The sequence below is a fragment of the Hemiscyllium ocellatum genome, chromosome 22 (assembly GCF_020745735.1).
Source record: "Hemiscyllium ocellatum isolate sHemOce1 chromosome 22, sHemOce1.pat.X.cur, whole genome shotgun sequence".
Lineage (NCBI taxonomy): Eukaryota > Metazoa > Chordata > Chondrichthyes > Orectolobiformes > Hemiscylliidae > Hemiscyllium > Hemiscyllium ocellatum.
The window spans coordinates 41,743,175-41,759,591 of NC_083422.1; the positions used below are offsets into that span (position 1 = coordinate 41,743,175).

The 16,417-nt window shown below is 38.6% G+C and overlaps 1 protein-coding gene across 1 annotated transcript in view; it reads left to right on the plus strand.

Moving 5' to 3' along the window:
• The window catches only part of atrnl1b (attractin-like 1b), a 904,204-nt gene that overhangs the window by 852,047 nt on the left and 35,740 nt on the right, over nt 1–16,417 (plus strand). Inside the window, exon 28 of the mRNA XM_060841800.1 lies at nt 1,772–1,886. Coding sequence (XP_060697783.1) covers nt 1,772–1,886 — 115 coding nt within the window. The remainder of the gene's footprint in view (nt 1–1,771; nt 1,887–16,417) is intronic.

Below are 16,417 nucleotides of genomic sequence, written 5' to 3' on the forward strand. Positions count from 1 at the left end.
AAAACCAACCATGAAAGGTACCTGCAGACTGCCAACTCCTGACTTGATATGCAGCTGAACTTTAAAGATGGCACGGGTGGCATTGGCCAGTGCTTCCACCTGTGCCAAGAGGGAGAATATGATGTGCAGGGTGCCATAAGAACACAGTGCATAGTTAATAAGATGCATTTGGAAAGATAGCAAGAGAAAACTCACTAGGGTTTGCTGACGGAAACCCTCCAAATTGTCAAAAATGACACTGTGCCAATCGGGTAAGATTCAGCCCACAAAAAACTGCAACATGTTCAGGGAGTGATCACATGACCGAGGAGACACGAGTATTGGATTCAACTTTTGAGATAAGTTGCCTCAGAAGCAATAGCCCCTGTCTACTCTCTCTCTCTCTCTCTCTCTCTCTCTCTCTCCTTCCTCTGATTGAATTTTGAAAGTTGAAAACTATTATAAGACCTCATCCTATATGTGAAGGATTCTAAATTCAGGTTTGCCACTGTCTCGAACTGCTTGTATGCAAAGTGTCTTCAGACACAAGCTGGCTTTGAGATAATCTTTGCAATTCTTTTCTGAATACACCTATTACTTCATAAAAATACTTTTAAGGTGACACTCCACGAATTTTTATGTTCTTTCATGACTTGCTGGTTGCATGTGTATACATGTTATTTTTCTAGATGTGTAGTTATATTTAATTGTACAGTTTAATTTTTCTTGGTCACAGTCTTTACATTTAGCTTGAATAAGTTTTTTTTATTGCAATAGATTAGCTCTTTATTTGCTATATGAGGAACCCAGCTGATTTTATTTTCTAGTACTGAACAATATTTGATATATATAATTGGCAATATCACCTCTCCTGAAATTCACGCTTTGTTGTGGCTGGTGTGACAATGAAAGGAATCAGTTCACCATCCTAATTGGATCATAGCAGTGAGGTTAAAAGGATTGAAAATGGGCCAGGACCTGGAAACATCAATGTGAACCACATGTCTGAAAATTTATTGTTTATTGGGTAAAATGAAAGAATGAAGCTAGCTATTCTCCAATTTGTTCAAACACAGAAATATGACAGATTAATATCGTGGAAATCCTACTTGTTCTTCTTGTTCACGTCTTTATGATTCTAAATAATGTTCAGTTGAAATATAGGTACAATAGAGTAACATTATAAATAAATACGACCAATTGACTGTCTTAGTGTAGTGACTTTCATTTGGATTGACATTTTGCATCAATTGCTTCTCAATTATTTTGAGATTTTGAAAAAAAAATCTGATGGATATGTGAAATAATCCATTTAATCTTGCAAAGATACCTCATTGTGATGATTATCTCTGACCCAATTCTTCTATCTCGCTTTGCATCTAATCATTCATAAACAAATCACCTTATTGTCAGCTGAAGGTTATGATTAGAAGTACCACAGCTATGGAGAAATCTTTTGAACAGTATATTATGCTTTCTTCAAGCTAATAATTTTTCTAATAATAATTTCAAAAGCAGCTTTCTAAATTCTATGACTTCTGTGAAATCTTGAGTTGCACTAAAGCACTTTTGTGCAATTGTTTTGCCTACTTTGGCATAGTAGTGGAATTAAATAAACTAATTTTAGTTCTTGTGGAGCTCCACTCCCACTGCAAGCTTGATTAATGGTATGACCAGCATTGTATTATAAATTTCCATGCTGTGATAATTGGAAAACGCAATATACTGTACCAAAGTAGGCAATCTTTATTTGGCAGTTTTGGTTTCACATATTTTGTTTTATGTTTTGCAGGGAGCCCCCAAACCTATTGCTGTGGAGCCCTGTTCAGGAAACAAAGCTGCAGTTTTGACAGTTTTTATATGCCTGCCACGAGGTTCAACTGGTACTCCTCCTCCTGGACAAACAGGTGAGACAAATCTTTGAATTTGGTGCTCGAAATCCGTAGAAAGGATTGAGAATTGTTTTCTCAGAATTCATCTGACAAATCAACTTATATGGAATTACACAGAATCCAATAGGATACATAACACAGAACTGTGCCATTCTACCAACTAGTCCCTGCTGCCATTTATGCTGCACTCATTGTAACCCTCCATTCCCTTCTACCTCATATACTTGTCTAGCTTCTCTTTAAATATATCTGTACTATTCATTTTAGGCATTCCCTGTGGAAAGGAGTTTCACATTTTCACCATTCTTTCTATAAATATGCTTCTGTTGAACTCCCATTTGAATTTCTAGATGACTATCTTGTACTGATAAGCTTTAGTCAAGCTCGTTCCTGCAAGAAGAAATATTTTTTGTATCTACTGTATCAAAAAATTTCAGACTTTTCAACATATCTATGGCATTACCCCTAGCCTTTTTGCTAGACAAAAGAGAACCAATCTGATCATCTGATTTTCTGATATATACGTCCATATGTTTCTGGTATCAAATTGCAGTTTTTCTCTGCACCTTCTCCAGTGTCTGTGTATAGTTTTGTAATATTTTTATAATTATGGGTTTTATAATATGGCAAGTTTTGGGAACTGTGTCTTCAATTTAAGATAAATAAAAGGGGTGAGGTGATCTGCAGTACAGTCTGCCCAACAGAAGCTGGTATGGTTTGTTTGTTGGAGGTTAAAGGGACCAAGGTCTTTTACTGACAAGGAGGTGCAAAGTATTAACACTTCAAAAGAATGACAGCAACCTATATGCTCATAGATGTTATGGACCACACTAAACCTTCCTCAAATATATCAGCGAGGTAGCCTAGATGCTAATTTTTATCTTATGTAACGGTAAGTGTAAGATGCTGTGTTCCAGATGTAATGCAATTGGTCAGACTACTCGGCTGTAAGCAAAACACATTTTATTCTTACCTTGAAGTTAAATGCAAACTAAAGAAAAAAAGAATTAATGTAACTTTAACTCTAATAGAAAACTTTACAGAATAATAAATTAATTAACTACTAAACAACAACATTCCAATTTATTAACATCCCATAAACACACCCTTGGCAAAGGCAAATTGAGTAAAATAAACTGTCTCGCATATGATTTTGGGAGCAGAGAGAACTCCAGCTTTTTTGCTGTGGCCGAGGTAGATGTGGTAGCTTCTACAGCCATCTTCAAACCCTATCAACAGTTGAAAGCTAAATTAAAAGCCTGGTTCTGTGGGAGCCTGACTCCACCAATTTGTGCTTCTATTATTCCAAATTTTGAAAAAACCAAAAGCCTCACAAGCTGTTTACTTCATTACTAATAGGCAGCTCTACTCCTCTAAATCCTAAAATCACTCTTCAAAATAAAACAGGACAAAATACACCTTTGAAAGCCATAGTATCATCACACAGTGGATAAAGTAAGAGGCCTCAAAGTCTTGGTATATTGAAAAATTGGTCTTGTAAAGAATTGTGTTCTAAACTAACCATTTACATTTAAAATAAAAGATGGTTTCAAATATAATCCTGCTAGACTATGCTTGCCAATTTTCCAGAAATTTAGAAAGTGTTTTTTTGATTCCAAAGTCCTATCTTTAATGATCAGAAATGTAACACTATTTTCAGTATCTAGGTTTAAAATCCATAAACAGTTCATCTTCCATTCTGGATTAGCTGTGGCTCTCAGTTGTTCACATTCTCAACTCTGCTTCAGAACCTTATGCATTCAGTAAAGAAGTTGTGATTTCATAGCCACTCCAGAACTTGAGAACAAACATCGAGGCTGAGTCTGCATTTGCTCACTCGGGTGGATATAAAAGATCCCATGGCACTATTTCAAAGTATAGTTTGGGGAACTGCCCTCAGCATCCTGGCCAATATGTATCCATCAAATAACTTCACAAAATAATTATCTGGTCAATATTACGTCGTTGTTTCAAACAGCTTGCTACACATAAATTGGCAGCTGTGTTTTCTACTTAACAGCACAAAAAGAACAACAAACTATGTTGATATTCTGTCTTTAATGTATTGAAACATCCCAGATCACTTCACGGGTGCAATTATGATACAGATAACAGCTGACTACAGACTTGGTCAAACAGGTGGGTTTAGGCATGCCTTCAAAGACAAAAATGAAGTAGGGTGGTGGAGAATTGTTGCAAGGATATTCCAGAATTTGGGGCTAGGTAATTACCAATGTTGGTGTGAATAAAATTGGGAATGCACAAGAGGCCAGAATTAGAACAGTGCAGATATTTCGAAGGGTGGAAGGCTACAGGAAGTTACAGAGAAAGGAAAGATTGAAACAATTCACGAATTTGAAAACGTGAATGACAGTTTTTAAATCAAGACATTGCTTTTGTCCAGGAACCAAATGGGTCAACGAGATTTAGGCTGACAGGAAAATGGGATTTCTTGCAAGTTGGGACATAGATAATGGAGTTTTAGATGACAAGCTGAGTGTGCATTGAATAATCATGTAGAGATAACAAAGGCAAGAATGAGGGTTTTGGCAGCAGATGATTTGAGATTGGTTGAATTTGATGGTGTTATGGAAGTAGAAAGAGTTAATCTTAATATGATGTCGATATTTGCCACAAATTCAACAGATATCAAATCTGTTCTTAATAAATTGATTTTAAACTTGTAGGAGAAAGTGAGGACTGAGATGCTGGAGGTCAAAGTAAAGCTGCTATAAGAGTATAAAGAGAATCAGCTGGGACACCAGAGTAGTGGGTAGGAGATTGTATCCTGTGAATAAAATTATCAAAGAAAAATACCTTGATTTGTTTTATCCAACCATCTAGCTTGGTGAACACTTTAGACTTAGGAACTGGAGATGAGGGCTGTACAGCAGGAATAGCCAGCAAGACAGACATCAATGATTGATCAGGGACTAGCACTTCAAGGGTAGAGGTAGCAGAGGAACATCTGGGAGTGAGTTTAACCTGAGGGTCACCGCGTCCTCAGGCAAGGCAGGGTTTCAGCCACTACAAGAACTGAATCAACACTGTTGATATCTCTGTGTATTACAACGTAGCTTTCCAACCAACTGTGTTAACCAATCAACAACAGTGACCTCCAACCCCCACCCCAAAAAATAAGCAAAGTAGTTAGCATTGCGTGTTCAGTTCTTCATTAATTTTCTTCCTAACTATGCTTATTGCTGCAAATGGTCTGTTTCCTTCTATTAACATTAACAGGAAAAGAGTTTTATGTGTTGTATTGCAGATCAAATTTTACAAGAGTCATGCTTGTTACTGTAATTTGGAGGTTTTGAAATTTTAACAACTTTATAGCTTGGTCTTCCATATAATGTCTAACAATGTAGAGTTATTTTAAAAGAAATGAACCCAGGGGTAAGGGAGCAAGTCTGTCAAATGTAAAATAAACTGATTCCCTTGTTCTTTATTGTGACATGCTTGTATCCTTCAGCACTAGAGAAGCATTACTTTGCATGACAAAACCTGACTGAATCCTAAGAGAATTCCAACACTGCGTACGGGGGATGAATGTCTGTCATTATGACTTGGCAAGGTATAATGCTCATAACAGAATTAATAATACATTAACTGTCAAAAAGAAATCAAAATCAAAATTCTTATAGGCTTCTAGTCATACTATAACATATTCTTCCTAAGGAGAGGAAACGCACATGATATTTGCGCACACACACACACAAAAACACACACACGATGGAAGAGCAGCTGACAGGAACAAAGTTGACACTGCCCATCAAATCATGCTGCCGGTTGATGCTGTTTGGGACCAACATCTGAGCAATCACCTAAGGCAGAGTTAGCCCCCCGTCTGCAGACATAAGAGGGACAGGAACAATAACAACTACAATCCAGGGAATGCAACCAGTCAACTAATGACTGGATTTTAGAAACAAATATTACTATTTTCCTTGATTGTTTCAAAGTTTCTTAACATATTTCCTAACATAAGATTGACATTGCCTTGTGACAAAATGGATGCCTTCTTTCCTTTCCATAAAGAACTTCATGGACAGCAAAACTTTGTCCTCCTTGAAAATCTTTGATAGCAGTCAAATCAGCTTTGATTAAACTGGAATTACTACAATAAACAGCCCTAAGAATGCTTCCAGTTAACAATTTGTCTTCCGTGTAATGCCAACTGCGCAGGCTCAAATGCACCATGACAAAGAAACAATGTCATGGTGTGATGTCATTGGTGTCACCTGCAGAGAGTGGCCATCTTTGTCAGACTTCTTGGTGTTGGCAACACACAATATGATTTCTAAGCAGCCTTGCCAAATTATAGTGTTGGAATGAGAGTGAATTATGTTTTTAAAAAAAGTTTCATGCAAATTGCTGTAGATGCTTCTTCTGTTTATAAAGATGCACGTCATTTGATTTAGCAATTGGCAATTTGGTATTCTGATACTTTCATATTGAACAGTAATTCATAGACTTTGTAAATAAAGGCCTGCATGTGTAATCAATAGTAGGATCAATATAAGGCAATGAAACATTCATCTGCATAAAATTTACTGAATCCACTGCAGCACTCGATAAAACTACATCATTATATTTGACTATCTTTAAAAGGCATCTGCAGAAAGAAAAACATAGTTAATGGGCTGAATTTTCATTGGGGAGTTCATCTATCAAGATGAAATGCAGTCAATGGCATTACCGTGCCATCCTTGGGGAGGTCATCAATAACCAATAAAAAAAAACTCATTGAACTGGCCACGTAAGCATGTATCTACAAAAGCAGGTCAGAAGCTGGGAACTATGCAGTCAGTATGTCGTCCCCTGACTCTCCACACTGTGCCCACTATTTACAAGCCACAAGTCAGGAGTGTGTTGACATGCTCTCCACGTGCTTGGATGAGTACAAACTTGAGAAACATGATGCCATCCAGCTGTCACATGTACTGGTCTGTTAATATCATTATAGTGGTTCTTCAGAGAGGTCACCTACTTGGTTAAGGTCAATAGAAACTGCTGGAAGAAACTGTTGGTAAGATTACCTTTTATTGAAATGTCTTATAACTATGTAATCAATGAGGCTTAGCATAAAGATCAACACACTTACACACAGTCTCTCTTTCACTTACACGTACACACACACATGCCTACTTATCGATAAATACACCCATACCTACCTACCTACACATACACACACTTTAACTTGCCTACATGCAGACACACCCACACATGCCTATACACAATATCTGTTTTCATCTCTGGTTCACAGAGATATCTCTATCTCCCTGATCTGTTCTCAGACTTTTTAGAGGATCTAGATGATTTCTGTTCTCCTATTGTCTTTTTCTCAAAATCAGTTGAGTAATCATATGTGAACATTCTTTGAATACCAGCTAGGTTTTAGGTCTTCGTCCAGATCCTGTGGATAACTGGTCCATTCCAGTGAAGGTCTTCTTTATGTAGATACCAACATCTCCTGTATCTTCTTAACTATTCCATTCTCAGTATCTATATGATAATATCTCAGCTGCCATGCTGTTTTATTTCAGAATTTGGCATTCCCAATTCTGATTCAAAATCAGAAATTGCTGTAAAACTTCAGCAGGTCTGGTAGAATCTGTGGAGAGAAATCAGTATTCTGAGGAAGGGTCATCTGACATGAAATGTTAAATCTGATTTCTCTCCACTGATGCTGCCAGACCTGCTGAGCTTTTCCAGCAATTTTTGTTTTTGTTTCTAATTTATAGCATCCACCGTTTCTTTGGGTTTTTCACAATTCTGATTCCTATTTTGCACAAGTTCCCTTCAGAGAGTTCTTTCAAGTTATGGGCTTTGTGATGTTAGTTGTATTTTCTGGTTTGACTTGCATAGCACTCTAGGTGAAAGTGGGTACTGCAGATGCTGGAGATTAGAATCAAGATTAGAGAGGTGCTAGAAAAGCAGAGCAGGTCAGGCAGCATCCTGATGAAGGGCTATTGCCCGAAACGACAATTTTCCTGTTCCTCGGATGCTGCCTCACTTGCTGTGCTTTTCCAGCACCACTCTAGTCTTGCATAGCACTCTTCCTTCTCTCTGTCTGTTCCCATGATTCACTGCATGAGCATTGTGGAAGAGAAGGAAGTTGAGAATCTGCTATCTTTTTCCTATTAACATGGAGCCAGACTATTCTGAAATAATGTGTGACTGTCACTCAAAAGTCACAATTAAATCATCATTTTTATTCAAGGTTTTGATCATCCAAAATTCTCTTTCAGTTCCAATATTCACTTGTGGTTGCTAGTGAATTGGTGATGTGCACAAACCTATAGAACTCTGTGAAGTTGCACCCATTCATTGGAAAATTGTGGACTATTATCTGAAATAATGACGTCTGGAATACCATGTGTAGCAAAAATGTCCTTAAGTATTTCCCTTTGGTACTCTGAGGCATGACTGTGCAGATATTTTACCTCAGTCCATCAAGAGTTACAGTCAATAACTAAGAGAAATATCTTCCCCTGGAGTTTGAGGAGATCTAGCACCATTATGGACCAGACACCCTCAAAATATTTTAATAAAGTAGCCTAGACCCTAACATTTTCTTATTTTAAAGATAGATGTGATCTCTTGAAAAAACTGTTTTGTCTTGCCAATATGATGCTTAGTTGTATCTAAACAATTGTCATTGTGGTTCAAAGAACAGAACAGCATAGGAGCCTTCGAAGCCTGAAATAACACATGCTGCTTTACTAACCTAAAAACCTTTTACCTTTACACAGTCCATATCCCTCTATTTTCTACTTATTCTTGTACCTGTCAAGCTGCCTCTTAAATATTGATTTTCTATCTATTTCTACCAGCTCTTTAGGCAGTACTTTCGAGGCACTTACCACCCTCAGTGTAAAATAAAACCTGCCTTTCACATCTCCTTTAAACTTACCCCTTTTACCTTTAATCTATGTCCCCGAGGATTTGACATTTTACCCTGGAAACAATACTCCAACTATGCATTCCTCCATGCCTCTCATCATTTTGTAAACCTCTAGCTGGTCAATCCGCCCCCCCCCCCCCCCTTTCCCAGTCTCTCTCGTTCAAATGAAAACAAACCAAGTTTGTCAAATCTTTCCACATAGCTAATACCCTTCAAATGTGGCATCATCCTGATAAGCCTTTTCTGTACTCTCTCAAAAGCCTCCACATCATCCTGGTGACCACAACTGTATGCAGTATTCCAAATGTGATATAACTAAAGTTCTATACAACTGTAACATGACTTGCCATTTCTCATACTCTGTGCCCTGGCTTGTATCCCAAGCATGCGATACAACTTCTTAACCACCTTATGCACCTGTGTTGCCACTTTCAGGAAATTATGGACCTATGTGTCTAGATTCTTTTAAGTGTTAATGCTTCTAAGTGTTCTGTCATTTACTATATACTCCCCTCCTGTATTAGACCTTCGAAAATGCATTTTGTCCAGATTAAATTCCATCTGCCAATTCTCTGTCCAAGTCTCCAACCATCTACCCTGTTGTATTGCCTGGCAATCCTCCTCACTCTTCATTTACCTGTGCCAGATTGAATAAGAATTTTCCTCCATGATTGACAATTTACATGAATTTGAAGTTTGGCGATATCACAAGGTGGTAGAAAGTCTTTAATTGGTTAGGTTAGTTGAGGGAAAGGCTTGATTGATGATTGCTGCGTGATGGCTGGCTGTGTGAATTTGCTTTAGTCAATAAGAGTAAGTTTTGCTTTTTGCAAACATTGTAACACTACTCTCCCTTTGTCATCAAATTCTGATGTGACTGAAACATGAATAGAATGTCAAAAAAAAAGCAGATGACCCCTTCTAATCCTTGAAGAATATTGGCCATCATTCTTTGAAAAATTCCCAGTGTTGATTTAACCATAAAGAGTCATCAATTGCAGCAGTGTCTTCCAGCTGGTTTAATGAAAGTTGTCATTTATTTGGATTCTTTGTCCAGAGGTAATTGCCAGAAGCCACCCAGTTTGGCAAACAGTGTGCTTTTTGTAGCTACAGCTGCCATTGCTTGGCCTTACAACTTATTGACTTGTCATGATGATATTCATTGTTGAATCTTGAATTCCATACTCTGATTTTTATACATGGGGCTTCCGTGGGCTGAAATGGTTTTTCAGATCAACCAAAGAATATTCACTTCAAATGGTCACAGGCATCAACTAACTGCAAAGTGACCATTTCCACTTTCAACGTGGGTTAGACAACAGATTGCCAAATTGAAATTAACAATTTATCCAACGAAACCAGCCAACAAGTATCCATAATAGATTGCGATTATGGCTGGATCAGAAGACACAGCAGGGTTAGGCCTAGGGAGCTACAGAGAGAAGAGGCAGAGAAAGGTGACTCACAGAAGGCCTCACCCCTTCTGTGCATATGGATCCAAAATATCACACATGCAGATTATTGAAGATTCTCAGATTTACTGAGTGGCTTCTTCCAAACTTCTGTCATCTACTGCAGCAGTGCACAAAGACTCTCATGCCCTTCTCAGTGGCGTTATTGTAATTGTGGCCTCGAACTTTAATGATTTGCAACTATTTCAGGATACAACAGGTGATATCAATCAATCAATCATCTATATCCTCCAGTTGGCAGCACACATCACTTTCTGTGAAAGCCAATGAATCGTATCAGTCCCCAAAGCCATGAAAAAGCAAGATGTCAGGGGCATGTGCTCATTTGCAAAACTTACAGGGTCTCCAACGTGCAGAATATCACTGACTGCATACGAAACTTGTCTATTGTAGTAGAAGCTGTGAAGAGGAAGGGTTTGCACGTATTCAACTGCTTTGTGATAGTTATGCATCTGTTTTCCTACTGATTGCAATGATGTCATCATCCTGCACTACTTCTTAACTCCAGACCACTGCAGTCCTGCACTCTCAATCTTTTTACATGGTTAGAGCTTGGCTATTGCTACTTCTCTGATACAGAATAAAGTATGTGTCATGCTCCACTCAGGCCCCGTTGCACCAGATCATCGGCCATATGAAATAATATGTCTGGTGTCTACAAAGATCTAGAGGTGTTCTAAAGTTTGTCCCAAGGCAGCTCATTACGACTTACTCCAGGCCTATTAGGTTTGATCAATAAATCATGACTTGGCCAATGATGCCCACAGTCCTATGAATGAATAAAATAAAAAGCTCCTAGACACTCACTGCCTGCTGCACACTTGTAACTTTGCCCTGGGGTATCGTTCATTGATTAAACCAGCTACTTAGAAAGCAAGGTGCAGGACATAAACAGAACAAAACCCACCTATCCTGCTAATTCTAAAAGATCTTGAACAGCATCTAATAGGCGAACGTATCAGCTGAAAACGTACTTCCCTGATCATCAGTCCCTCCCAATATCAGGCTAGGTTCTTCCATTATCTTGAGGGTTGGAATACACCTAGTCAAAATCTGTTGCCAGTTCATCAACTATTTGTGGAATTAATTCTGCATTAACAAATAATGATTGTTAGGTCCTCTACAAGTTGGTCCTCATGTAACTTCAGCTTGGGAGCTGTGGGCCTACAATGATTTATTTTGAGGTGTTATGTCTGAGAAGCATGGCAAGTTAAGTTTTATTTTTTATTCACTCATTCAGTGTAGATGTCACTGAAGGAACAGTGATATGTACATCCAAGTCAGAATGGTGAGTAACTCAGAAGGGGATTGGTAAGAGGTGGTATTCCCACGGATCTACTGCTCTTGTCCTTCAAGTTGGTAATGGTCACGGATTTGGAAGATACTCTCTAGCGATCCTTGGTGAATTTCTGCCATACGTCATGTAGATTGTGCACATTGTTGCTACTGAGTGTTGATGCTGAAAGGGTTGAATGTTTCTCGATGTGGTGGCAATTAGCATGTTTGCTTGTCCTAGATGGTATCAAGCTTCTTGAGTGTGATTGAAGCTGCACTCATCCAGGCAAGTGGGAAATATTCCATCACACTCCTGACTTAAGCTTCAACGATGGACAAACTTTGGCAAGTTGGAAAATGAGTTAGTCGCTAGAAGATTTCTAGCCTCTCACTTGCTTTTGTATTTATAAGGCTTGTCCAGTTCAGTATCTGGCCAATGGCAACTCCAAGGATTTTGATAGTGGGGATGCAGTGATAGTAATTCTATTGAATGTCAAGGAGCAATGGTTAGATTCTCACTTGTTGGCGAAAGTAATTGCCTGAGTGGCACAAATGTCGCTTGCAACTTGTCAGCAGACACCTTGATATTATCTAGGTCTTTCAGCATTTCAACATGGACTGTTTCAGTATTTGAGGAGTTGCAAATGGTGCTGAACATTGTGCAATTATCAGAGAACATCCCTACTTCTGACCTTATGACAGAGGAAAAATCACAAGTGAAGCAACAAGTTGGGCCAAAGACGACCCTGAGGAACTTCTGCAGAGATATATTGAAATTGAGTGGGATATTTGTGGATGCACCACCTCCAAAGAGTTGATTAATTGTCTACAGTCATTATGTTATGTGGCAGGATGGCAGAGCTTAGATCTAATCCAAAAATAAAGAAACTCAACATGTGTGGCAGCATCTGTGGAGAAAAAGCACATTAACATTTTGAAACCAGTGATTCTTCTTCAGAACCTTCTCTGATACTGAAGCAGTCCATTGGTGTGGACTTGTTATCTGTAACTTATTGCTTATGCTGTTTGATGCATAAGTAGTCCTATTTTGTACCTTGAACTGGTTGACACCTCATTTTTAGGTATGCCTGGTGTTACTTTAGTCATGCAGGATGTGTAGTGTCATGAAGCTGCAGATTGTATCGGAGTATAATTTCACTGCTCCTAGTAAATGCCCAGTGTTTAGCTGATAGATCTGTTTGATCCATCCCATTTAGCTTTTGGTGGTACCTCACAACACAATGATGGGTATCCTCAGTGTGAAGGTAGGATTTCATCTCCACAAAGACTATATGGCAGGCACTTTTACTGATGGTGTCACAGATTGATGCATCTGTGACAGGGAGATTGATGAGGGTGAGGTCAAGTATGTTTTCCCCTCTTGTTGGTTTCCTTACCACTTGTCACAGGCCTAGTCTAGCAACAACATTCTTCAGGATTTAGGAGCACATTTTGCAGATGCTGGAATCTGTACTTAAAACAAAACAATGCTGGAGATCACAGCGGGTCAGGCAGCATCCATGGAGAGAAAGAAAGCTAACATTTCCAGTCTAGATGACTCTTCATCAGAGCTGAAATGAATTAGGTTGGGGGCGGAGAGGTACTGTGATGGACAGGGAATGGGAAGGGGGTAGCATTTATGCAACAGCGGGAGGAAGGGTTGGAGTGCTGGGGAGAAAGGCTATTGATAGTTCAGATTAATTGACTGGAATGTGAGAATGGCAGGACAATTGTGTGTCTAACTGCCAGCCTGGAAAGAATAGACAGTTCCACTAGAGTGTGAGGAGGAGAGAAAGGACAGAGAATCTAACAAGCAAGGTTTAATCATCTTGGTTATTGTATAGCTATCAAGCCACACCTAGTGATAGACCCACCTAGAGTACATCATGCATCCTTGCCAACCTTAATACTTTTTCGAAGTGAAACATTAAGGAGCACTGATTCATCAACCAAGGGAGAAAAGTATTTGGTATTCAGCAGGATGTTTCTTTGCCCATGTTTGACCTAATGCCAGGAGACTTCACGAGGTTTGGAGTTTTGTGACGGTCTGCCACAACTAGCTCAGGACTCGTACTGCAACTGTATTATTGAGGATTCCATTTCACACTTCATGGTAGCTCAGTTAGTTTTCACAATGGCCAACAAGGACTTCTGTCCCACATTTTATGTTGCCCATTGGCGTCAGATAGAAGTATGAATGGCCACTCTCAAGATTTTATTGCCACTTCATGGAGTTTTCCTCAATACTCCCACTTGTCCGTGGGGTACAGGCTATAACAATGTTACAATGTCTTATCATTCATTAACTATGTTTTCCTTCAAACTTAGTAAGCTGGAGGAAAGAGTGGAGACTAGAGATACATTCTGGAGAGATAGTAATATTGGTGCTAGAGATCTTAATGCTCTGGCATTTGCACGAGTATTTCAGAAGTTAGAAGTGGATTCCTTCATACACTCAAATGTGTGTTTATGGTATTTCCTGATACACATCTACTGTGCAGACTTTGGTGTCTTACCTGTTTAGTGGTGTATATTGTGCAGGCTTATAAGCAAAGATATTCATTGGTGCTGTCAGACAAAGGTGGTACAGGCATTTAAAACTAATCTAACATGTTTGACAAATACCAACAACAGAAAGGAAGTGTTATGGTACTGTTCTTACAAATTTCATTTGATTCTACTTCAAATAGCCCAGTGATCCTGAGATAATAGAATCCTGTGTAAGGCCAACATTGTTCCATGCACACACTGAAAATGTGTCAGAGATGAAACAAGAGAGTTAATGTTCCTATTACTTTGACAGAAGGGACTTTAGAATGATATTTATCATCATCGGGTTCAATATAGCCTATTATTTCAGCCAGTAGCTCCTGATCACATGAGGATTGTGAACATAGTTACCATTCTGTGGGAGTTTTTGTTACATCTGCAATCTTGTTCCCTGCACATCAAATGTGATTTAAAAGGAAGAATGTCATTGTTGAGTATGCATTATTTCCATATTGTTTGTGGATAATCAAATAATATAACAGATTTCTATGTTGTTTTGACCAATTATAGATTGGCAGATCCACAGAGGCTTATAAATAGCATCTGATTGATAATGTGTTAAAATGACATCATCCCCAAGTGAGTGTCGCTGTAGTTGTTCTTTCTTACAAATTAAAACATTGCAAAGAATTTACTCTGTTGATGTTAATAAATATCTCAGTAATGAATACTGACTATGGAATGTCAGGAATTGTCTTTGAAGGAATTACTTTTGAAGTCAGACCAACCTGAGATAATGACCATCTCCAGTGATATTAATTCAGCGCTTCACGCTGTCACACCTAATACTTCCAAAACAGTATTCTGATGATAACAATAGACATTACTCAAACACCATGTTACACTCCAGATGTCACACTTCATTACAGATATAAATTAATTATGCACAAAACTTAAGATCAGCAGACACATTCTGATCTTAACATTTCACCAAACTATAAGATGATGTTTAACCTGAACTTGAATTTACCATTTTAACATTGTGACCCAGAAACTCGATGATGCTTTCTCCATTTTTGATGTGTACGTGGTGCTAAAGCATTCCAATTGGTGAGTGGCGTGATTCTGATCTGGAAGAGTGCATCCTTAATATTGGTATCGACAAAAAAGGAATTGTCCAGCACACATATTTGAAACTGATTTTAGACGATTTGCATGGAAGAAAATGAATACTTGTTCAATGCGCTCTTCACTAACTTTCTATGGAAAAGTCCCTTGAACCCTCAAATGCATTCAGTAAAAATGCATGCAGCTTTATCAACAGGTCTACAAGGGATGGCTAGCATTTTTAACCAAATGGTAATCTTTGTAAAATATTATTTACTGAAATGTAATTGTGGTTATCAGAACGCCTCTCCTGAGTTCACACCAGCTCTAAAGATTGTTGCTGGCCTAGCCTTTTCTAGAGTGCTCCCTTCCATTAGGTGAGATATTGATATAGTAACTGTCACTGGGCTGGTAATCCAGATCCTAGGCTAACATTCTGGTTACGTGGGTGCAGATACCACCATGGCAGATAGTGAAATTTGAATTCAAGAAAAATATAATGGTGATTGTTAATTATCATTGATGTAATGCCTAAAAGGTCCAAGGGAAAATCGTCTTCCTGTGGAGCTCACTGAGTATGAGTTCCCTTGGTTACAGACAATGGCCTGACCAGCTGGAACTCATCATCTGAGTCCTTTATAAAGCAGAACCAGGGATGTCTATCCTAGTCTGGGACTAGTGAGTAGTGGTGACTCTATTTTAGTATTCAGCAATAAATAATGTTCCTTTTCAGTCAGGTTTCCTGACTTTTACAATTATCTGGTTCACCAATTCCCTTCAGAGAAGGAAATCTGTATCCTTACCTGTCCTAAACATGATTCCAAACACAAAGCAGCGTGGTTGACTCTTAAATTTGTACTGTTAGGGGTGAACAACAAATGCTATCTTAGCCAGCAACACCCACATCCCATGAGTGAAGTAAAAAAAGTGACCCTCTTCCCTCTTCCCTCTTTTTATTCATGTCCCTTCCTCCCAATTGCTTTCCCAATCTTCCACAGTCTATTAAACAAATGTTGCTGATGATTCAGTGGTCCTAAATTGAAATCCCTACACCTGTGAGTGTTTGAGGATACTGAGTTGGTGATTGCATCTTACAAATATCATGTAAACTAGGTCTGATGTCAATTATCAAGTGGCCCTCAGACCTACAGCTCCAGTATGCAATGGCCTGATGGTGCAACCCGATATTTTAGTTTATAGCTTTAAAGGGACATTCCACATTATTTAGAGAAAAGACTTGCTGTTCACTATACAGTTGATGTATAGTACAGATAAATTTCAGCACTGGTATGATG